A 23,508-nucleotide genomic window follows, 5' to 3' on the forward strand; every position below is an offset into this window, starting at 1 on the left:
CAATATCTTAAAGACTGGCGGGGAGCGGTAAAGGAATGACGTTGGAGAGGCAGGGGCTTCAACAGGTAAGTTTTTTTTTGTTATTGGTCTCACAATTTTCTATGAAAGCAGACAATAACCAAGAATTATGACAACATGGCCCACCATGCGAGCCCATTGCTTGAACCTTTAGTATCTTAGTTGTATGGTTTTTCCTGAGGAAGAAGCGTATTATACTTTGCAACACGTTTAATAAAACCTCATGTCTATTTACCCTTCTGAAATTGGTGTCTTCAAAAATCAGCAGCGCGAACAAGTCTACAAATTTTTCCTGGTCTTTACTGCAATTAGTCCGACGACCTGTGGATCTGCATCAGCTGCACACAACTCTAAAGCGCAGAATCCTATGGATCAGGTTAGCATAATCTGCTATTCTTCATTTTAAATGTCTGTCGTATATTTCTCTATTGCGCTATTTTTTCTCCAGCGTATTAAATATGGTGGAGTCATTTTCACAAAACACATGGTCTCAAAATGATATCACTAGTACAATGCACTTACATTAAAATAATATTTATTAACTTAGAATTAAGACACGGCAATTTTGCACTTTATCCACAATGTCTACAACTACTGCTTCATAAAACAAAGCAAAGAGAAAAATCAAGGAAAAATACAATATTCTATGATGAAAAAAACAGCAGAAAGTAGTGGATTTTGTAAAAAAAAACAAAAAAAACAAGGCAAACACTAAAATATGCTATTATATGTGAATAAAGTGTCAGGTCCAGTTGTATAGATGTGACGGAGCGCTGTGACAGCCGCTATAAGTGAGGGTCACACTGCAGATGTAACCAAGGCCCTACATACAGCTGCAGTAATCTAGGCACTGGAGTGTGCAGTGATCAGGGTAAAGTCACACACTGCACAACTGATTGCTTTATCGCCTACAGACAGCACATCAAAGCATGGCATGACCTAGTTAAAGGGTTATGCCCATCTTATTAGATGGATATTATCAGTGCCTCTAAAAACAAACAATTTGGAGCTCTCCTTGAAATATCAAGGCTGTGTGCACACGGTGCGGATTCTTGCCCCTGCGGAAACGCAGCAGTTCCGCTGACAAAGTACAGTACAATGAAACCCTATGGGGTTTCAAAAACGCTGTGCTCACGGTGCGGTTTTTTCCGCGTGGTTTTGCTGCGGTTTACAAACCCCAGCATGTCAATTGTTTGGGCGGATTCCGCAGCGGTTTCACACCTTTAACATAGTAGAGGTGTGAAACCGCAGGGTAAAACCACAGACCAAACCGCAGGTCATTTTACCTGTGGTTCCGCGCGGAAAAACCCGCAGGTAATTCTGCACCGTGTGCACATAGCCTAACACTTATATTTTGAATATAGCTTGTTTCCTTAGTGACCGACCACTGCAGCTGTTTAGAAGCAGTGGCCGAAAATGCATAGTGCTTACAAGCGCTTTTCTATTGAGCTTTTAAGCCAACTGGGATCACTGGAGCGCACCATCTCCTAATCCCAACCAGCTTTCGTGCAGCGCTTAGAGGTTAGACAGCTGCAAATAAAAAGTGTCACTTTCTCAGGAATGGCTGCAAGTCATACTAAAAGTGCTTTTTTTTTTAAACTCTATCCATCAACATTCTGTAAAGATGGAAATAATCCTTTAGCTTGGTCCAATAGAGAAAGATTCCCCATTTTTGCAGGAACGTGTATATTTTACCTTTTCTTGATTTGTTACACTTAACATATGAAAGACTTCAGTCTAGAGCGCTAAGAAATTCATCCTTTGACAGCAGAAAACAGTGATGAATACTACCAGCTGCTCGTGGCGGCTTCAAGTATCAAAACCCTACATAATCTAATGTATCTTCTCATTTCAGGGTGAGAGGTTGTGACGGCTGCCCCGAGGTGCGTATAGGGCCTTAACCTGACTTATAGCCACCATAGAAGAAGCCTGTTGGTTAGCGTAAACACCTCAGTTTCTTTTTTTTCCACCGCTTATTGTCCACATCTTCAGCAAAATCTGGGGGATCTGGGATCACTAATCCATCTGTCAATTTGTAGTACACTATTGTTGAATCTGTTTCCACAATCGCTAAGAGAACAGAACAGTCAGCCTTTGGGTTCTCCTCTGATGCGGGATTCAATTTCAGAAGCTGCTGAATTCTGAAAAAGAAGAAAAAAGTAAAAACTTACAATTTTGAGCACATTGCAGTCATATCTGATTTACCAAATTACAAGACGTCCTTGTACAGAGTCTTTCACATAAGGAGAAGCTTCTTTTTCTGTATTTCTTGCTTAATATATTTTAAGACTTTGCTTTTTATCACAGTATAGCAGTTACTTGCCAAGAATTTGCAAGCGTCCGGGTAAACAATGGATCAAAGGTAATGGTTAGGAAAAATGGATATGAAAGAAAAAGACCCTGCCTGTGATTATGCCCAAAGTATCTCCTGCAGAACTGCCTCATCTATTAACACAAGCTGTCATTCTGCCTGTAACTTGTAAAAAGGACAAAGCATAAAATGTCGTTGGGGCACATATTCAGGTAAAAACTGGTCTGGAAACAGAGGTCTAGTTTAATTCGTACCAAATCTAATTAAAGAATGCACAGCCGTTCTTCATAGACTAGTAGTGCCATGTTGCTATAAAGCTGTACTAGCTAATGAACAAGGCACAGAGTTGTAACCCCAAATTATACAAATTAATAAAAAAAAAAAAAGAAATTCTTGGTTGCAAGTACATTTACAAATCCAAGGTATAAGTAGTAGCTTTCAGAAACCAATATGTTGTACCAGTTATACTAGACCCTAGAACCGTGTAAAGCTGTATGAGCTGGCACTTCATGCTGTTTTCAACAACCAAACCACCACACCCCATTAGATCCAAAACTGACCTCACATAACATAAACTTCTGTTTCTTATTCGCCAGACACTATTATTAGGAGTAACAGCTTTTAGAAAAAAACATCTTTAAATAAAAATATTTAACTAAACTTTACATTTTTTCATGTATATGTTGACGTCAGGGCTCTGTGAGGGTTATATCATCACTTTATTATTATTATTTATTTATATAGCACCATTAATTCCATGGTGCTGTACATGAGAAGGGGGTTACATGCAAAGTTATAGATATCATTAACAGTAAACAAGTTTCCACAACAAATTTACAATGACAGACTGGTACAGAGGGGAGAGGACCCTGTCCTTGCGGACTTACATTCTACGGGATAGCGGGGAAAAGACAGAAGGTCGGGGGTGCAACAGCTCCAGTGGTGATGAGGCGGCACTCAGGCGGTGGTGAGGCGGCAGAATGGTTATTGCAGTCTGTAAGCTTTCCTGAAAAGATGGGTTTTCAGGTTCCGTTTGAAGGATCCGAGGGTGGTGGATATTTGGACGTGTTGAGGCATGGCATTCCAGAGGATAGGGGATATTCGGGAGAAATCTTGGAGGCGGTTGTGTGAGGAACGAATAAGTGTGGAGGAGAGTAGGAGGTCTTGGGAGGATCGAAGAGTACGTGAGGGAAGATATTGGGAGATTAGTTCAGGGATATAGGGAGGGGAAAGGTTGTGGATGGCTTTGTAGGTCAGTGCTAGTAGTTTGAACTGGATTCATTGGGGAATTGGGAGCCAATGGAAGGATTTGCAGAAGGGAGAGACAGAGGAGTAGCGAGGAGAGAGGTGGATTAGTCGGGCAGCAGAATTGAGGACAGACTGGAGTGGTGCAAGAGAGTTAGCAGGGAGGCCACAGAGGGTGTTGCAGTAGTCAAGGTGGGAGATGATGAGGGCATGTACAAGAGTTTTAGTAGATTGAGGACTGAGGAAGGGACGGATTCTGGAAATATTTTTGAGTTGGAGGCGACAGGAAGTGGCAAGAGATTGGACGTGCAGTTTGAAGGACAGGGCAGAGTCAAGAGTTACTCCAAGGCAGTGGATTTCAGGTGCGGGAGAGAGCATGATGCCATTTACCATAATAGATAGATCGGGTAGGGATGATACGCGAGATGGAGGAAAAATAATGAGTTCAGTTTTGTCTACATCGAGTTTTAGGAAGCGAGAAGTGAAAGAGGATATGGCGGATAGACACTCCGGGATTCTGGACAGCAGAAAGGTGACATCAGGGCCAGAGAGGTATATCTGAGTGTCATCTGCATACAGGTGGTACTGGAAGCCATGGGACTTTGAGTTGTCCTAGGCCAAGAGTATAGATGGAAAAAAGTAGGGTCCCCAGGACAGAGCCTTGGGGGACTCCAACAGAGAGGGGGCGGGATGAGGAGGTAGTGTGGGAGTGGGAGGCGATGAATGTGCGGTCAGAAAGGTATGAGGAAATCCAGGATAGGGCAAGGTCTTTGATGCCAAGGGAAGAATCTGTAGTAGTAGGCAGTGGTCAACTGTGTGAAAGGCAGAGGGCAGGTCAAGAAGGAGGAGGATGGAGAATTGTCTGTTAGCTTTGGCTGTGAGCAGCCAATCGGATGCCTCCATGGTAGTATTGTAGAATGGTCAAAAGATGGTCTCCCTGTATTTCTACGGATTGAGAACATCAAGAAATGAGCAACGTTGAGGACTGTAGAAACCACGGTCCGCCAAGGAAACTTGGTGCCGACGTAGAGATACATCCTGCTTACTCAACTTCTAAATTTCATATCCAGCAGTGCCATCAGCTCAGAACGGACAACAACCAGTGGGATCCAACTACACTCATCTACTTTTCACAGAAGACTGGCCCAGATGTGTTCTTCATGGAAGAATTGTGGCAAAAAGCCATGCATGTGTTTCTATACAAAGGAACTAAGATGCACAAAAATGTCAACAGGTGTTCTGAACTGAAATATCTATGTGAAATATCTGGCTGTAACAGAACGCAAATTGTTCGCTGAAGGGCTGTAGAGTAGTACAATAATAAAGGTCTGCAGGCAATTGTCCGAATTCAGTTTTGCAGGGGCGGGGAAGGCGGATGTAAGCCCCGAAGGGACCAACAAACACGGACAGAAACGCAGTGTGAAAGGAGCCCAAGGCCTCATCCAAACGTCAGTGTTTCACATACATGTGGCCATATCCTGAGGAAGAAGTAATTTTGAACTTCAAAGAAAGTTGAATAAACCACTACTTTTCTATTTCACCATACCGGGATATACGTCTCAGTTTACTCAGCAGTGTGGATATTATCCACAGAAAGCCTTTTACTTTGATGCCAAATGGTCACCCCTGTGGATCTGCTGCAGCTGATACTCACATTCTATGCCTTAACAACAAATACGTCAGGTTAGTATAATCTGAGAAAAACCTTATCGTGGCTACTGGATAAGACCCTATTTGCACGGATTTATCCTACAGCCCCATTAAGTGTTTCACATACAAGATCATATCATTTATTTTAACAGATGGAACTTGCACCCATCACAGCCTAAGAGGCTATTTACATTCCATGTTTTTTTTAGCAGACACTCTGAGACATGTAAATTTTTGATGCCAGTCACAGATCAAACTCACCAATGCATAACTATGGGCCTGTAAAAAGTAGACAGAGCGAAGGAACTGCACACCTAAAGGCACTTGGAGATGCTTCAAATAGGATGTCAGTATTTCATATCCATCGGTTACACCACGGTAAGTACAGTATTACATTAACAGTTTGGGTGAAGACCCTCACCCAACATATAGGCTATGTTCAATGCATACAGGTCAAAGGGGTCAGGCAGCAAAGTGGGATTCCCCCAAACAGGGACAACCAAGATCCAGCTGTATGAAGGCCTGTGGTGTGTCACACAGTTCCTTCACTAAGTCTACTATTGGTCTACAGAAGCTCAATGCTTGGCTCTAGAGGAACTAGCACCCTTCTCTAGCTAACTATTTAACTGGGTATATGTCACAAACGGACACAGGTATGTCCGGCAGACGACACAACACATACTGTATCTACAACATGATGGTAAAGGGAGAGGAAGGCCCTAATGGTAGGGAGAGGACAGAACCAGGGGCGTATCAGGCAAGGTCATGTGCCCCGGGCACAGCTGGAAGGGAGACCAGTTGGGCCGCCTAATGCAGCACTCGGAAGTGTCTCCGCCGGCGGCTACATTCTATCAGCAGCTCTCTGAACCGGCTGACAGACAGCCGGAACAGAGAAGCTGCAGCGCGCCGTCTCCCAGACACTAGTACAATTGAAGCTCTGACCTTCAGGTCACAGAGACGCCAGCAGCTTGATCATGTCAAGTGATCACACTGCTGACATACCTAGCCAGGGAGCACAAGAGAGAGGTGGTAAGTGCTTCTGTGGCTGAGGAGCTGAAGACACCAAATATATGTGTTTATTCAGTGTGTGTGAGGATTTATTCAGTGTGTTGGGGTACTTATTCAGTGTGTGAGTGTGTGTGCGTGAATTTATTCAGTGTGTGGCGGAGGATTTATTCTGTGTGTGTGTGTGTGTGTGTGATTTATTGTGTGATTTATTCAGTGTGTATGTGTGGGAGGAATTTATTCAGTGTGTATGATTTATTCAGTGTGTGTGTGTGGGGGGATTTATTCAGTGTGTGTGTGTGTGGGGGGGGGATTTATTATGTATGTGGGGCGGGGTGTATTTATTCTGTGTGGAGGGGGATGTATTTATTCTGTGGGGGGAGAGTGGTAAGATAGGTGTGGACACAGTATAAGTAGCAAGGGGGAAAAAATGTGTGCAGACACACAGTATGGGGTGCGAGGGTGATGAGATGTGTAAGGAGGAACTATGGGGAGCGAGGGTGATGGGATGTGTGCGGACACAGTATGAGGAGTCGGGGGGGATGTGTGAAGAGGAAATATGGAGAGCAAATTTGTAAATATGTGAGGAGACAGTTTGGCTAGCAGGGGGCATACATGAGGAGGGAGGAAGAAACGTGAGGAAACATTATGGTGGGAGGAAAGTGTGAGTGGGTACAGAATAGAGACTGAGTAGTTTGGTGAACAATGTAAGGGCACTGCCAGGAGGAGACAGTAAGGCAGGTAGGAAGAATGTAATGAAGGGGCACAGTATAGAGACTGGGCAGTATAGGGGGGGTAGAGTGTTAGAGGACAGTGTGAAGAAAGGGTCCAGTAATTAAAGGAGGGGTCAGTGTCGAGGGAATGTACCATAGGAGGGACATTGTGAGGATCATATCTTGTGCAGAGAATATAGTGAGGGGCAATTTATTTAGTGTCTGGTGATGTCCATGAGTTCAAGACTTCAGGCAGTCATTGCCAACAAAGGGTTTTCAACCAAGTACTAGAAATGAACATTTTATTTACAATTATTTAATCTGTCCAATTACTTTTGGTGCCTTTAAAAACAGGGTGGCACATGATAAGGAGCTGAAACTCCTAAACCCTTCATCCAGTTTTAATGTTGATACCCTCAAATGAAAGTCTGAACTTCAACTGCATCTGAATTGTTTTGTTTAAAATTCATTGTGGTAATGTCTAGAACCAAAATTAGAAAAATGTTGTCTCTGTCCAAATATATATGGACCTAACTGTATATGCATTCCTTGCCACATACTTGGATACTAAGGGAGAAGACGCCATATACCTTTATTTTTTCCTCCTCCTCAAGTGATAATGAGTCACCATGCATTGGCCCCAGGACAGAAAGTGAAGCAGCGCCCACCGCTGCTGAACCCGTATGGACCTCACCTCCCCCAAAGATTATGAACCACAGATTCCTGATTTTGTGGCGCAATCAGGAATCCAATTTGACACTATCGGCTTCACAGAAATAGACTTTTTCAAAGTCTTTTTCTTTAAGAATTTTGTAAACCTCATGGTGGACAACAAACACATGGGCCATGCACACAGTGAACAAGTCTGTAGGACAGTGTTCACACCACCAAAAGACTGAAACAAACACAGTAAAACAAACGTATATAAATACTCTGCTATAAAAAAGTAACAGTAAACAGCAGGGCTGTGGAGTCGGAGTCGGAGCTCATTTTGGTGGAGTCGGAGTTGGAGTCGGTATAAAATGGACCGACTCCGACTCCTAAAATATATAATAAATTGGGCACAGTAGTTCAATGCAGGATGTGCTGAATATTTTTTCATAGGAGTTTGGGAAAGTTATGAAATGTTCTATAAATGGCTGTTCTATTCCTGATCTAAGGCTACATTCACACACAGCGTTTTTCCTGTGTTTTTTGAGGATACGTTTTTCAGCTGCAAAAGTTGATCATCTTTTTAAAAAACTGCATCACCTGAAAGGTTTTTGAGCTCATAGATAATGTTTTCAATAGCAAAAACAGATTAGAAATCTGCTCTATCTATCCATTTATCCATATCTGTCTATCCATATCGTATCTGTACCAAAAAGAATGAAAACCGGGTAGTACACCAATATATATTCTGTTCTATCTAAACATCTTGATTATTGGATCATAAAAATGATTAAATGTCTGAGGTTCACATTGTACTACAATAAATTTTTCACTTAAATATAAGCAATATGTGTGGGAGTCGGAGTCGTGGAGTCGGAGTCGGAGTTGGAGTCGGTGTAAGGGAAATTGAGGAGTCGGAGTCGGAGTCGCAGGTTTGGCTTACCGACTCCACAGCCCTGGTAAACAGCAAGTGCTAGTAAAAAGATAACAAAACGGTATTTGGTTGATACGTTTTTTGCAAAAAATGTATACTAAGCCGCTCTACCAAACGTCAAGGTAACGCCATATCAGAGCAGTCCCTAACTGATGTACACTGCGTGCAGAATTATTAGGCAAGTTGTAATTGAGAGAATTATTTTTATTATTGAACAACTATGTTCTCAATCAACCCAAAAGACTCATAAATATCAAAGCTTAATATTTTTGGAAGTTGGAGTGGGTTTTTTTTACATTTGGCTATCTTAGGAGGATATCTGTTTTTTCAGGTAACTATTACTGTGCAGAATTAATAGGCAATTTAATAGAAACCAAATATATACCCATCTCACTTGTTTATTTTCACCAGGTAAACCAATATAACACAAAAGTTAGAAACAAACATTTCTGACATTCAAAAACAAACAGAAAAAAAAAAATCAGTGACCAATATAGCCACCTTTCTTTACGATGACACTCAAAAGCCTTCCATCCATAGATTCTGACAGTTGCTTGATCTGTTTACGATCAACATTGCGTGCCGCAGCCACCACAGCCTCCCGGACACTGTTCCCAGAGGTGTAATGTTTTCCCTCCTTGTAGATCTCACATTTTATGAGGGACCACAGGTTCTCTATGGGGTTCAGATCAGGTGAACAAGGGGGCCATGTCATTATTTTTTCTTCTTTAGACCTTTACTGGCCAGCCACGCTGTGGAGTATTTGGATGCATGTGATGGAGCATTGTCTTGCATGAAAATCATGTTTTTCTTGAATGATACCGACTTCTTCCTGTACCACTGCTTGAAGAAGATGTCTCCCAAAAACTGGCAGTAGGTCTGGGAGTTGAGCTTTAGTCCATCCTAAACCCGAAAAGGTCCCACAAGTTCATCTTTAATGATACCAGCCCATACCAGTACCCCACCTCCACCTTGCTGGCGTCTGAGTCGAAGTGGAGCTCTCTGCCCTTTACTGATCCAATGAGAACCAGGAGAAAAAAATCGAGCATGCGATAAACAGAATATAAAAAGGTCATATTTTATTAGAATAAAGTACTACAATTTATATATATGTAACAATGTGCTCAGCAGACAAAAATAGACGGTATCAACCCAAATACCCTACTCCTCCATATAGATGGAAAAAATGCCCCAGAAAAGATCCCCATAAAAGCCCATGTGCTATAAGTAACAAGGTGAAAGAAGCGTCCAAACAAGAGGTCCTAAAGTAGACATCATGAAAATGCAGTAAGCGAGGGCGCCAGCATGCAATAATGGCCCTGCCGCAAAATGCAGCAAAGTGACATAAAAAAAGAGACCACAGAGGAGCTTACCGGGACAAGGAGGAGAGGGAGAACCCGCACTCTCAGCACAAGTTCATCTTTGATGATAACAGCCCATACCAGTACCCCACCTCCACCTTGCTGGTGTCTGAGTCGGAGTGGAGCTCTCTGCCCTTTACTGATCCAGCCTTGGGCCCATCCATGTGGCCCATCAAGAGTCACTCTCATTTCATCAGTCCATAAAGCCTTAGAAATATCAGTTTTAAGATATTTCTTGGCCCAATCTTGACGTTTTATCTTATGTTTCTTGTTCAAAGGTGGTCGTTTTTCAGCCTTCCTTACCTTGGCCATGTCCCTGAGTGTGGCACACCTTGTGCTTTTTGATACTCCAGTAACGTTGCAGCTCTGAAATATGGCAAAACTGGTGGCAAATGGCATCTTGGCACTTGATTTTCCTCAATTCATGGGCAGTAATTTTGCGCCTTTTTTATCAACACGCTTCTTGCGACTCTGTTGGCTATTTGCCAGGAAACGCTTGATTGTTTGGTGATCACGCGTCAAAAGTTTGGCAATTTCAAGACTGCTGCATCCCTCTGCAAGACATCTTACAATTTTTGACTTTTCAGAGTCCGTCAAATCTTTCTTCTGACCCATTTTGCCAAAGGAAAGGAAGTTGCATAATAATTAAGCACACCTTATATAGGGTGTTGATGTCATTAGACCACACCCCTCCTCATTACAGAGATGCAAATCACCTGATTTACATAATTGGCAGTTGACTTTCAAGCCTATACAGCTTGCAGTAGGACAACTTGTATAAAAAGGATGATGTGATCAAAAAACTCATTTGCCTAATAATTCTGAACACAGTGTATTTAAAATCCTGATCATGTGTATAGTACCTATATGAGCAGGATTCGGACAGGTAATGTCCAATGTGGACACGCTATGGAAGACGGCTTTTATGTGCGTGGCCCACAAGGGAGGGGTGGAAACTTCCCTAATCCCTAAAAATGTATACTAAGCCTAAATACTAATACTAAATGGTTTCTTTCTTTTGCAAGATTAGGGAGGTTTCCACCCCTCCCTTGTGGCCACACACATAAAAGCAGTCTTCCATAGCGTGTCCACATCGGACATTACCTGTCTGAATCCTGCTCATATAGGTACTATACACAAGATCAGGTTTTTAAATACATCAGTTAGGGACTGCTCTGATATGGGTTACCTTGACGTTTGGTAGAGCGGCTTAGTATACATTTTTTGCAAAAAACGTATCAACCACAATAGCCAGTTTTTTTTTAATCTTTTTACTAGCACTTCCTGATTACTCTTACTTTTTCTGTGTTTCAGTCTCATGGTGGACAAGACAAATTTGTACGCCCAGCAATTTTTGGCCCAAAACACCACTACTTAACTTTATAACTAGAAACCTGTAGACACAGAAGAAATGAAGATGTTTTGTGGTCTTGTTCTTCCCATGGTGTTAGTGAAGACAGAACTTGAGCAATATTGGAGTGTTGATGTTTTATACACACCAGTGTTCCATATGGCTATGACCTCTAAATATTTTGAGACCACCAACACATTTTTGCATTACAACAATAATGCATGGTGTCCTCCCAGAGAAGACCCTAACTTTGACAGACTTATCGATGTTCGGACAGTCATTGATCATTTCAGCAACAAGTTTGCTGAGGTGCACGTTCCCCAAAGGAACATCTGCGTGGATGAGTCCCTAGTACTTTTCCAGGGGAGAATCAAATTCCGAAAATACCTACCCAGTAATAGGGCCCTGTATGGAATTAAATGCAACCTGCTGGATGAGAGTACCTCACAGTACACCCAAAAGTTTAGAATTTCTGAAGGGAAGGACATCCAGATTCAACTCCCTGAATGCCCTCCTCTCCTGGGAGTGGAAAATTGTGTGGGATTTGGGGCAACCAATGCTGGATCAAGGATATCACCTCTACATAGATAAATTATATACTAAAATCCCACTCTTCAGGTCCAGGAGCTACAGCTGCATGAGTCACTGTCCACAAAAATCAGAGAGGCCTCCCTAAAACACTAATTGGGCAGATAGCAGAGTCCAATGTAGCAACATGTTGGTGGTCAAGTACAAGAGGGATGTCCTTTTCTTTATAACCATACATGGTATTGACAACAATACCATCGCTGTGTGAGGTTCCTCCACACAGGTCCACCAACCAGACTGTGTCATGGGGTACAATAAGAACATGGAGGGAGTTGATTGCTCTGATCAAGTTCTCCAGCCAAACATTGCCATGAGAGAAGTAAGGTGTGTTACAAGAAGCTGGCCATGCACATCGTACAATGCTTATGTGCGATCATGATGTGCAGGCCTGACAGGTACACCGGGACATACTTTCAGTTCCAGGAGATAGTGATCAAGGCCCTAACATTTGGTAGTCAGAAAGAAGCGGGCCCCAGTACTTTTTGTATTTGGTGCAGATTTCACATTTCTATCGTCTTTTGTTGCTTTCCTCTGACTGGTCAAAAGTGAACCATGACTTTACGGACACACTGTATAATAATATAGGATTTTTATTCCAGGTTTTTCAGTCAAAGCGTTTCAGAGTCATTCCAGACTTCTTCCCCAGGTCACAACCTGTATGTAGATAGCCACTGGTGCTAGCAGCCACTACACGGAGAGCATTACTGCATATTATAATGGGTGCTTTGTACACTCTATTTGTCCTAATTGTAGAAAAGCACTGCCACACTAAACGGGTTTCCCATTTAGTCTTATTTAACCACCAAGTGAATGCCTTTAAAATGCCCAGTATTGGCATAAAAAAGAACATGTTTGGCCTTATGTGTAATACAAGCTGACAATGCAGCTGAATAGAAGACATTCATGGGAACAGTAAGAGAACACCAGAGCCTCCACTCCAGCCCTGTTCTTCCTAAAACTCCTGAATATGCAAAGACAGACAACTGGACACAGGAGCTTTACACACCACAGAGCATTTGTACAAGGGACTGTAAGAAATGAAAGGAAGATCCGGAACAATCCTGCACTTGTGTGGCTGCAAATGTACAAGAGTCGACGGAAATTCAAAGCGTTCATGGAAATTTGGAGGTAAAATGTCACCAAATTTAGCGGCACATACATTATGTTATATAGCTGGCAAAGTTCTCCTTTATACAGGGAAGCAATGGAGCATGCACTAAATGTATCAGGCAACAATAATACCTGGTGTGAAAGGGAACCTATCAGATATGCCCTGGTAATAAAGAAATATTGTTCCTCCGCAGCTGGAAGGCGAGGGGGTGCGCCTATCACACACATTACGCACCTGACTGGAGGCACACCAAGGAATAGTATCTCCAGCAGGGCCCCCAAGCTTTCTTACAAAGCTGGACATTACGTTTATAAAGCTTCCCAAGGCTGGGTGCCCATAGTCAGGCCGCGGGCCTGCTTGGCCCTTATTCACACTGAGGTCATTTCTGACACACGATAAGGTTTTAACACTAGAGGACAGAACTGTCCTGACTGGGGACACCTTGGCGCTGGTGGGATGGCTTTTATAGTTTTTTTTTTTAATCAAAAACAGTGTTTACTAAGCACCCTATGCTATTTATATGCATTATTGCTTTTTACTTATAGCAGGGTATATGCTCATTTTATTTATATCTTAGGTCTCATCTGAGAGCAGCATGATGTAGGGACAGACACCCTGAATCCAGAGCTGTATCTCTTCGTTTAGTAGGTGCAGCAGTTGTGACATGATCAGAGTTCTCAGATGTAGCCGACCAGAGAAAGCTAACCCCGTGCACACCAGGCTCTGTCTATAGACAGTGAGCTGCTTATCACAGGAGGTGGTACAGTCAGATGAGTGCCCGCTCCAGCTAATCACAGCAAATATAATGTCATGGTGATAAAACCTTCATTGTAAGTAAACAATGGCACACAGCCTGATAAGTGACGCATCATTGAAATCGGTGTTTTAGCCCCTACCACTTGCTATCCTCAGATTACATAGCAAGAACCTGCTAACAGATTGCATTTAAGGGTGGCGCTCTCTTGACCAGATAGTCATGAGCCACACATCAGGGGCCCACAGCTGTGGGGGGCCTAATATAAAGTAACCTCTCAGAATACTGCGCATAGACACAAATGACAGACTGGTGAAATCACTGCATGTCACTACCCCTAAGAGGTAGGAGCAGAAAGGGTTCCTTTCTACAGCTTTGGTTCTTCACAATATTAAGCAATACAGTCTTTTCCCCAGACTCCTCTCTTTCATATAGGACAAACTATAGTAAAATTTGAAATCTCAAGATAACATTTTCATATTATGCCAATTTATTATTTTTTTTTAGCAATCCAAGGTTGTGTTCCAGAAGACACTGGCTTAGCATGGTCCAAAATTCAAAATAAACTTCATAAAGTCATTATGAAGCACCTAAAGGGTTTATCCCCAACATTGCAGAATTGTCACTCTCTCCTGCATCATTGCTGGAAAAAGTCAGATTTTGGGAAAATCACACCATGAAATCTGTTATGCCCACAATATGTGACTACGGCCACAAGACAGGAGTTTTACATAAAACCACAAAAGCAGAAACAGTCTCTGCTCCCGATAAACATAGGCGATCCCATCTCCGCGTCATACTGACAAAAAAAACCCAGTAGTAACCTCAGTGAGTTCATCAATGAAACGCTTGTTACTCTAGTAAATCCAGGAACTTTACTCAAGAGTCTTCGCTGATAGAGTGACACTCTACAAGGCTAATGTGCCTGATGTCAGAGACTAGGATAGTCAGGAAACTGCTGATCTGAGTTAACTTCTTGGACACCCAACACTGACTTTCCTTATGATGACATGCAGTGCAGAGTCGAACCCAGCCACTGCCTGCAGAGGGGGCGGAACCCAGCCACTGCCTGCAGAGGGGGGAATCCAGCCACTGCCTGCAGAGGGGGGAATCCAGCCACTGCCTGCAGAGGGGGGAATCCAGCCACTGCCTGCAGAGGGGGGAATCCAGCCACTGCCTGCAGAGGGGGGAATCCAGCCACTGCCTGCAGAGGGGGCGGAACCCAGCCACTGCCTGCAGAGGGGGGAACCCAGCCACTGCCTGCAGAGGGGGGAATCCAGCCACTGCCTGCAGAGGGGGGGGGGAATCCAGCCACTGCCTGCAGAGGGGGGGGGGAATCCAGCCACTGCCTGCAGAGGGGGGGGGGAATCCAGCCACTGCCTGCAGAGGGGGGGGGGAATCCAGCCACTGCCTGCAGAGGGGGGGGGGGGAATCCAGCCACTGCCTGCAGAGGGGGGGGGAACACAGCCACTGCCTGCAGAGGGGGGGGAACCCAGCCACTGCCTGCAGAGGGGGGGGAACCCAGCCACTGCCTGCAGAGGGGGCGAACCCAGACACCGCCTGCAGAGGGGGGGGAACCCAGACACCGCCTGCAGAGGGGGGGGAACCCAGACACCGCCTGCAGAGGGGGGGGAACCCAGACACCGCCTGCAGAGGGGGGGGAACCCAGACACTGCCTGGAGAGGCGAACCCAGCCACTGCCTGGAGAGGCGAACCCAGCCACTGCCTGCAGAGGCGAACCCAGCCACTGCCTGCAGAGGGGAACCCAGCCACTGCCTGCAGAGGGGAACCCAGCCACTGCCTGCAGAGGGGAACCCAGCCACTGCCTGCAAAGGGGAATCCAGTCATTACAGATTACAGGGAATCCTAGTGCATACTGCTGGCTCTAAACATCTGAAGGTTCCTATTAGAGGCTCTCTCAGCAGAGTGATAAAAAAACACTTTTTTCATGGCAGTGTTCATAGGAAAAACTTTGAGTGAGTCCAATGCCTTCTATAAAAAGCAAAAGAGGAATGGGCTCAGGACGTGTTACAGATGGAATGACACAGAACTGATGGTGGAGCTCACCATTACTTTTACCAACAATCATTCTTCCAGGTGTTCCAAGCAGTGTTAAGAGGGCTTTATCTGAGAACATAGCTTTGCAGGATATACATAGATTTGACTGCAGTGTGATTTATTTTCTGGACGAATGATTGTCCAGAGAAGAAAAGATTGGCATTCCCATAAGTCCTGTGTCATGCTAACAGTAAAGCATCCTGGGACCATTCATGTGTGGGGTTGCTGTCCATACAAGGCAGTGGACTTGCAGCACAGATTCATCTCACCTCCGACCCCACAGCACTGGTCACTACTGAGCATGTACATAAAGTGCAGCACAGAATCATCTTATCTCTGACTCCACAGCACTGGTCACTACTGAGCATGTACATAAAGTGCAGCACAGATTCATCTCACCTCCAACCCCAAAGCACTGGTCACTAATGAGCATGTAGATAAAGTGCAGCACAGATTCATCTCATCTCTGAACCCACAGCACTGGTCACTACTGAGCATGTACATAAAGTGCAGCACAGATTTATCTCATCTACTACTCCACAACGCTGGTCACTACTGAGCATGTACATAAAGTGCAGCATAGATTCATCTCACCTCTGACCCCACAGCACTGGTCACTACTGAGCATGTACATAAAGTGCTGCACAGATTCATCTCATCTACGACCCCACAGCACCGGTCACTACTGAGCATGTACATAAAGTGCAGCATAGATTCATCTCACCTCCGACCCCACAGCACCGGTCACTACTGAGCATGTACATAAAGTGCAGAATAGATTCATCTCACCTCCGACCCCACAGCACTGATCACTACTGAGCATGTGCATAAAGTGCAGCACAGATTCATCTAATCTCTGACCCCATAGCACTGGTCACTACTGAGCATTTGCATAAAGTGCAGCACAGATTCATCTCATCTACGACTCCACAGCACTGGTCACTACTGAGCATGTACATAAAGTGCAGCACAGATTCATCTCATCTCCGACTCCACAGCACTGGTCACTACTGAGCATGTACATAAAGTGCAGCATAGATTCATCTCATCTATGACCCCACAGCACTGATCACTACTGAGCATGTACATAAAGTGCAGCATAGATTCATCTCATTTATGACCCTACAGCACTGGTCACTACTGAGCATGTACATAAAGTGCTGCATAGATTTATCTCATCTACGACTCCACAGCACCGGTCACTACTGAGCATGTACATAAAGTGCAGCATAGATTCATCTCATCTACGACTCCACAGCACAGGTCACTACTGAGCATGTAGATAAAGTGCAGCACAGATTCATTTCCACTCCGACCCCACAGCACTGGTCACTACTAAGCATGTGCATAAAGTGCAGCATAGATTCATCTCGCCTCCGACCCCACAGCACTGATCACTACTGAGCATGTACATAAAGTGCAGCACAGATTCATCTCATCTACGACTCCACAGCACTGGTCACTAGAGTTGAGCGACTTTTGGTTTTTTAGGGTCGCGTTTCGTTTCATGAAACCCGACTTTTCCAAAAGTCGGGTCGAGCAAAATCGGCCGACTATAAGGAAAAGTCGGGGGTCCTACCGAAACACGAAACCCAATGTAAGTCAATGGGGAATTAAAGTCGGCAGTGAGAGGAGGACAGGAAACACACCAACAGTGCCCATTTGAATGCCAAAAGCATCAATTCTTATTACTTAATCTTGTCAACCTTAATTTACTTCATAATACTAGTTATGCACTGAAAAATGGGGGTTATTTGGCTACAGTTGTGGGGGGTAGGGCTGGCTCCAGGTTTTCGTGGGCCCAGGGCCAAAGAGCGCCCTTTAACACATACCACAACTCATGATGCTCCGATACGGCAGAGAAATAGCAGTATAGTACAATGAAAAATACTTCACTTCTTACATCTCATGACTGATATCCATTTTAAATTCTCCAATACCTACAAAAACGGACAGTATATAACTCCATACAGTATTATGGCCAGCGCTTAGTGCGCTATACAGAGTAATGAGGCCCATATATTTCTCCATATGGAATCATTGATCCCATATAATGTTTCAAACCGTATATGATGAGCTCCACATAATGCTATAGTATATGTTGGTCCCAATGGATGAAGCTCCACTGTCTTATGGGCCCAAATAATGCTCCATATATAATGGGCCCCATTTCTACTGCTCTAGTGTATAATGGGCCCTGTAAATGCTGCTCCAGTGTCTGATGCCCACCTTTGGAATGCTCCAGTGTATGGTGGGCCCCATATATCATTCACCAAAGTATAGTGCTCCCCAAAAATTGCTGTCCCAACATTGAAAACAATTACATAAGTTTCCTTGCTAGGGAATCCCTGCACTACTCTGAACTCCTTGCCGTCCCCATCTTCCATCTCACTGCACTTGGCTGTTTAGGCCCTCCCACCGGCAGAGACACTTTTGCGTACTATGCGGTGCCCTGTGCCATCGCCCATGAGTATGCCCCCCCCACCTCCTCAAGGAACCTGCACTTTCATCTGCACCTTCCTCTTTGTCACCGTGTAAGGTGGTATAGTATGTGGGAAGGGGAACCTGAGTTTCCTCTGGGTCAGATTCTGGCTGTGTAGAGTGCGAGGGGAATGTAGTGGTCTGGGTCAATGTACCAGCAGCATCATCCAGCAGTGGCTGTGCCTCAGTGCACTTGTGGCGTCCCCAAGAGTACGGTCGCTACTGTGGCATTACCTTCCTTCCAGGGAGTGTGTTGTCAAGCTTGGGAGCAACGAAGGATCTCTCTAGCAGTGAAACCAACACACAACAACATTTCCCACTCCAGGCTAGCAGGGAGACCTCTGAACATGACTGCTGAGGAGCTGCTCTCTGTGGTTGGGAGGAGGTAAGTTAGGGCTCTCTGTGCAGGGAAGGGGAAGTGTGTGGACGTGAGAAGGGGAGCTGGAGGATGAGCAGAGTTCAGGCTCACTCCTAGCTGGAGCGCATGGTCCCGATTCCGGTCTCCGAGTTTGTAGGGACACTGACGTTCCTGCAGCAGTAACCGGGGGAAGTAGCAGCTATAAATGCTCTGTACTCAACTAAGGCTCGGTGGCCCCAGCATCGACGTGTGGGAGCCAGAAGGAAAAGGCTACAGCTGTCTGCCATACAAGTAAAGTCTGAGGAACATCTGTTAGACAGGAGGCGCTTCAGTGAACCACGGTCCTGTGAGTGCTTCCCCCACAAGCGCTAGAAAGGAGACGTTCAGGAAGGTACATGTTGGCGAAGTGTTGGAAGGGAGCTTTCCATTTTGGTCCCGGAGGTTGGCTGAGGTCCTGACCCGGAGGACACAGCACGGAGGCAGGCATCTGTGTAACCTGCAGACTGTGAGTAAAGCTTTGGAACTGCACGCTCTGGTGTCCTACAGTTATTCCAGCACCGCTACATCAGGGTACCAGCACCTACACCGCCTGTGCCTTTCCCCCATCACTACATCTACACTTCCCTGGGACTCCAGCTCCACCTGTGGGGAGCTTCACCATCTTTGCTGCACAACACCATCAGTCCCAGAGGATCTGCATGCAGCGTCGGCCTACCATCTATGTTGCCGAACACCACAGGTGGCGTCAAACTATCTGTATAAACTCTTTACCATTATACCACGCCATTTACATGGGCGCCCAGGGCCATCGTCCAGGTCACCGCTGCTGTGACACATCCCACTGACACCGGCCCGGTACCGAGTACCCCCCAGCCCTGGGAGGGCGACCCATATGCCGACTGCTGATCGGGCGGCGTTATTCCCACGAACCTCCAAACAGCGTCCATGAAGGCAAAGTTTTTGGTTTCTAGGGGCAGTATGATTGCAAAGCTGAACCTTAAAGGAATGTCCAAAAGGGCACCACCAGGAGTGGAGCCTGTGGCTTAATTGGACTCCACCCGGGAAACCACAACCATGCCACCTAAAGAAAAGATGCACACTTCGAAAGCTTTGTCGATTCTGTGTGTGGTGTGGTATGTGTGTTTGTAGTTGTGCTAGCGATTTCTCAGCTTTATTCCGTTAACAACCGAGACTCCGGCATGCCCCCGCAGTACGTGTCAAGCTTACTAGAGGGATAAACGAGGCTCTGGCACGTGAGATCGAGAAATAACAGGTCTAGCATTCCCGTACATGTCCAGGGCTGCATGCACGCTACACTGAAAGGACCAGCTTTTGTCGCTTACAGGTGCAGATAACCTGCTGAACTCCGTTAGTGATGGGGATCTGGGATTCAGATTTTTCCCCGCGAACGATGATTTCCCAGTTAGTTCAGGTCAACCGCAATTCCGGAGTTAGGCCTAACCGTCATTCCTGAAAAAATTACGTGTCCAAACCACAGGTGCTGTAGCTTGCTTAACAGCTCGGCAGCCGTTCTCAGGCCCAGTATGGATTCAACAACATTGTAGAAAGTTGATAAAGGGTACAGTTTCACCGGATAACATGTATATATGTAGCCTAGTTTACACATTAAAAATATATGTCTATAGATCAGGAGGCAGACTCAGATGTTCTCAGGCCCAGTATGGATTTGACCAGATTGTACAAAGTTGAGAAAGGGTACTTTATCACTGGATAGCAGGTATATATAGCATAGTTTAAACATGTAAAATCTCCGTGTTCTCAGTATGGATTACACAGCAATCTAAAAAGTGGAAAAAAGGAAATGCATTTGAGGCGTACACAACTATATACTTTTGGTGTTATTTTTAAATCTTCATATATATTTCTGTCTCAGTAATACAGTCCAGCCTCTCCGCAATAGGAAATGAGATGCATACAATTACTGACATAAAGGTGATTGCAGAAGTCTAGGAATTACTATTCACGGGAAAAACTTCCGTCACAATTCTCATAGGCGATGCTGACCCTCAATTAATTTGTGTGTTGAGACAGTGAAAACATTTTTTTGTGAATAAAGTCTTGCTGTATCGCACTTCTGTTGATTCCATCACTGTTACTCATCTCAATCAAATTTTTATCACAGGGAGTGATGTAAACATGGTGCTCACTGGCTATCATGATCTGTCACGTAACTTTGGAGTGCAAAAGACAGAAGCCACAGGCCTTAGGCGATTCTATTTGATTGGCATGAGAGGGCACATTTTAAAACGTGCGCCGGAATGTCACACGTTTGTGAGTAGGAAAACTGTGAAAGCTGATGATAAACCACCACTACATGTCATTGTGAGTCGACGTCCATAAGAAATGGAAGCCATTGATCATCTGGAGCTAGAGCCCGGCTAGCAGGACAGGGCATAACTACATCTTAACCATCATCTTTCAGTTTAATCAATTTGTAGTGGCACTCCCAGTGAAGGATTTGTGAGCCCAGACTACACAGCGGAGGAGCAGGGAGAGGTAAACATTGCAAATGCTGGGGCCCTGCCCAAGCAAGGGTGGCACACTCGTGGGCGTCGGTACTGGCACTGGGCCCCTCATAATACGGCGGTGTGTCTGACGGCGGGTGTGCACCACCACCGTCAGAGACACTTGATTGCACTATGAGGGACCCTGTGCCAGTCCCGGCACCCAAGAGTCGGCCTACCCACCTGTCCAGGGCAACGGCACTCGCACGGTTTCGTGCGCTAGGTGGTGACCCCGGCCATGGGGGGGGGCAGCCCAGTTAGGGCGGTTTACAAAGTGGCATATGTTGATGTGGGACATTCAGCTGCTGCAAAAGGCGAAATAGGTCAAGTTCGCGGAATAGGAGGACCAAAGCAAGCCATTTTTCTGGCAACCTATGTGTCATCAAGGGAAGGTGGGACAAAATCCTTGGAAACCCATGCATGGTTCATTTTAATGAAGGTTAGATCATCCACATTTTGGGTTGACAGACGGGTCCTTTTTTCTATCAGGATTGATCCAGCTGCACTGAAGACTCTTTCCGATAGCACACTTGCAGCTGGGTAAGCGAGCTCCTGTAAGGCATATTGTGCCAATTCAGGCCAGGTGTCCAGTTTAGCGGCCCAATAGTCAAAGGGGAATGACCTGTGCGGGAGAACATCGATATGGGAGGAAAAGTAGTTTGTAACCATAGTTGACAACTGCTGTCTCCTGCCACTTTCCATCGATGCAGTATTACCAGTTGTGTGAGCGGTACTTGAAAAATCAGTCCACAACATTGTCATGAAACCCCTGTCTCCAACGCCACTTCTGCTGTGTGCACCACGAACACCTCTGCCAAGCTGCCCCCGGCCTGTACGGCTCGTGTGAGAACCATCACCGCTGCTGTGTGCTGGGAATGTCTCAACCAACCGGTTTACCAGAGTTGCTTGTTTATTAGCCAATATTAGGTCAAGGTTCTCCTGTGGCATGTTGCTTTGTAATTTGCCTTTATAGCGTGGATCCAGGATGCTGGCCAACCAGTAGTCACCATCATTCATCATTTTGGCAATGCGGGGGTCCCTTTTTAGGATCTGCAAGGCATAATCTGACATGTGGGCCAATGTTCCCGGTGTCAATGATGCACTGCGAGTGCTGGTTAGAGGAGCACTTTCTGGCAAATCCACATCCCTCCAGTCACGCACAAACCCTGTACCAGACCTTGCCACGCCAACATTTTCACTTTTCCCACGAGATGCATCCTCCTCCCCTAAGTAATCATCCCCATCATCATCCTCCTCCTCCTCTTCTTCTTCCTCCACCTCGTCCAGGAGAGGTCCCTGAGCAGACAATGGCTGAATGTCATCAAGGATTCCCTCCTCCTCTTCCTCCTCGTCAACATTGGCTGCAGACGCCTGCTCCTTAAGGTGCGTCAAAGTTTGCATGAGCAGACGCATAAGTGGGATGCTCATGCTTAGGATGGCGTCGTCTGCGCTTACCAGCCGTGTGCATTCCTCAAAACACTGAAGGACTTTACAGAGGTCTTTCAGCTTCGACCACTGCACACCTGTCAACTCCATGTCTGCTCTCAAAGTGCCTGGCCGTGTATCCTCCCACAAATGCATTATGGCCTGCCTCTGTTCGCACAGCCGCTCCACCATGTGCAGGGTGGAGTTCCACCTTGTTGCAATGTCGATAATGAGGCGGTGGTTGGGAAGGTGGAGCAATCGCTGCAGCTTCTGCATACGAATGGAGTGTACAGGCGACCGGCAGATGTGCGCGCACAGTCTTCGCACCTTCTGGAGCAGGGCTGTTAACTCCGAATAATTGTTGAAGCACTGCACCACCAGGTTGAAGGTGTGAGCCAAGCAAGGTATGTGGCTGAGTTTTGAAAGGGCTATGGCTGCCACAAAGTTACGGCCGTTATCACTAACTACCTTGCCTGCCTCAAGATGTATACTGCCCAGCCATGACTCAGTTTGTCGCTGAAAGTACTCGGCCAGCACCTCCGCGGTGTGTCTGTTGCCCAAACACATCATCTGCAACACAGCCTGCTGACGCTTTCCACTAGCTGCTCGATAGGGGGGACACCTCGTGTGCAACAGTGGCAGCTGCAGATGGAGTGCTCGTACGACTGCGCTCTGTGGACGAGCTTTCGCTTCTGGAGGAGGAGGAGGGTCGAACGCCTACAGCCAACTGTTTCCTATACCGTGGGCTAGGCAACACTGTCCCACCACCGCTGTCCCCTGTGGACCCTGCATCTACCACATTAACCCAGTGCGCAGTGATGGACACGTAACGGCCCTGGCCATGCCGACTGGACCATGCATCTGTTGTGAGGTGCACCTTTCCACTCACTGACTGCTTGAGTGCATGGACAATGCGGTCTTTCACATGATGGTGGAGGGCTGGGATGGCTTTGCGAGAGAAGAAGTGGC

General features: G+C 45.6%; 1 protein-coding gene across 3 annotated transcripts in view; it reads right to left on the minus strand.

The window, feature by feature from the left end:
- Positions 1–536: 536 nt before the first annotated feature.
- TSEN15 (tRNA splicing endonuclease subunit 15) overlaps positions 537–23,508 on the minus strand; it is a 41,522-nt gene continuing 18,550 nt past the window's right edge. For all 3 annotated transcript variants that reach the window (XM_073582907.1, XM_073582908.1, XM_073582909.1), the window contains exon 4: positions 537–2,159. In XM_073582907.1, coding sequence (XP_073439008.1) covers positions 1,955–2,159 — 205 coding nt within the window. In that variant the 3' untranslated portion in view covers positions 537–1,954. The remainder of the gene's footprint in view (positions 2,160–23,508) is intronic.

Source organism: Dendrobates tinctorius, unplaced genomic scaffold (assembly GCF_039654945.1).
Source record: "Dendrobates tinctorius isolate UK_male_01 unplaced genomic scaffold, ASM3965494v1 ptg000074l, whole genome shotgun sequence".
NCBI classification, from domain to species: Eukaryota; Metazoa; Chordata; class Amphibia; order Anura; family Dendrobatidae; genus Dendrobates; species Dendrobates tinctorius.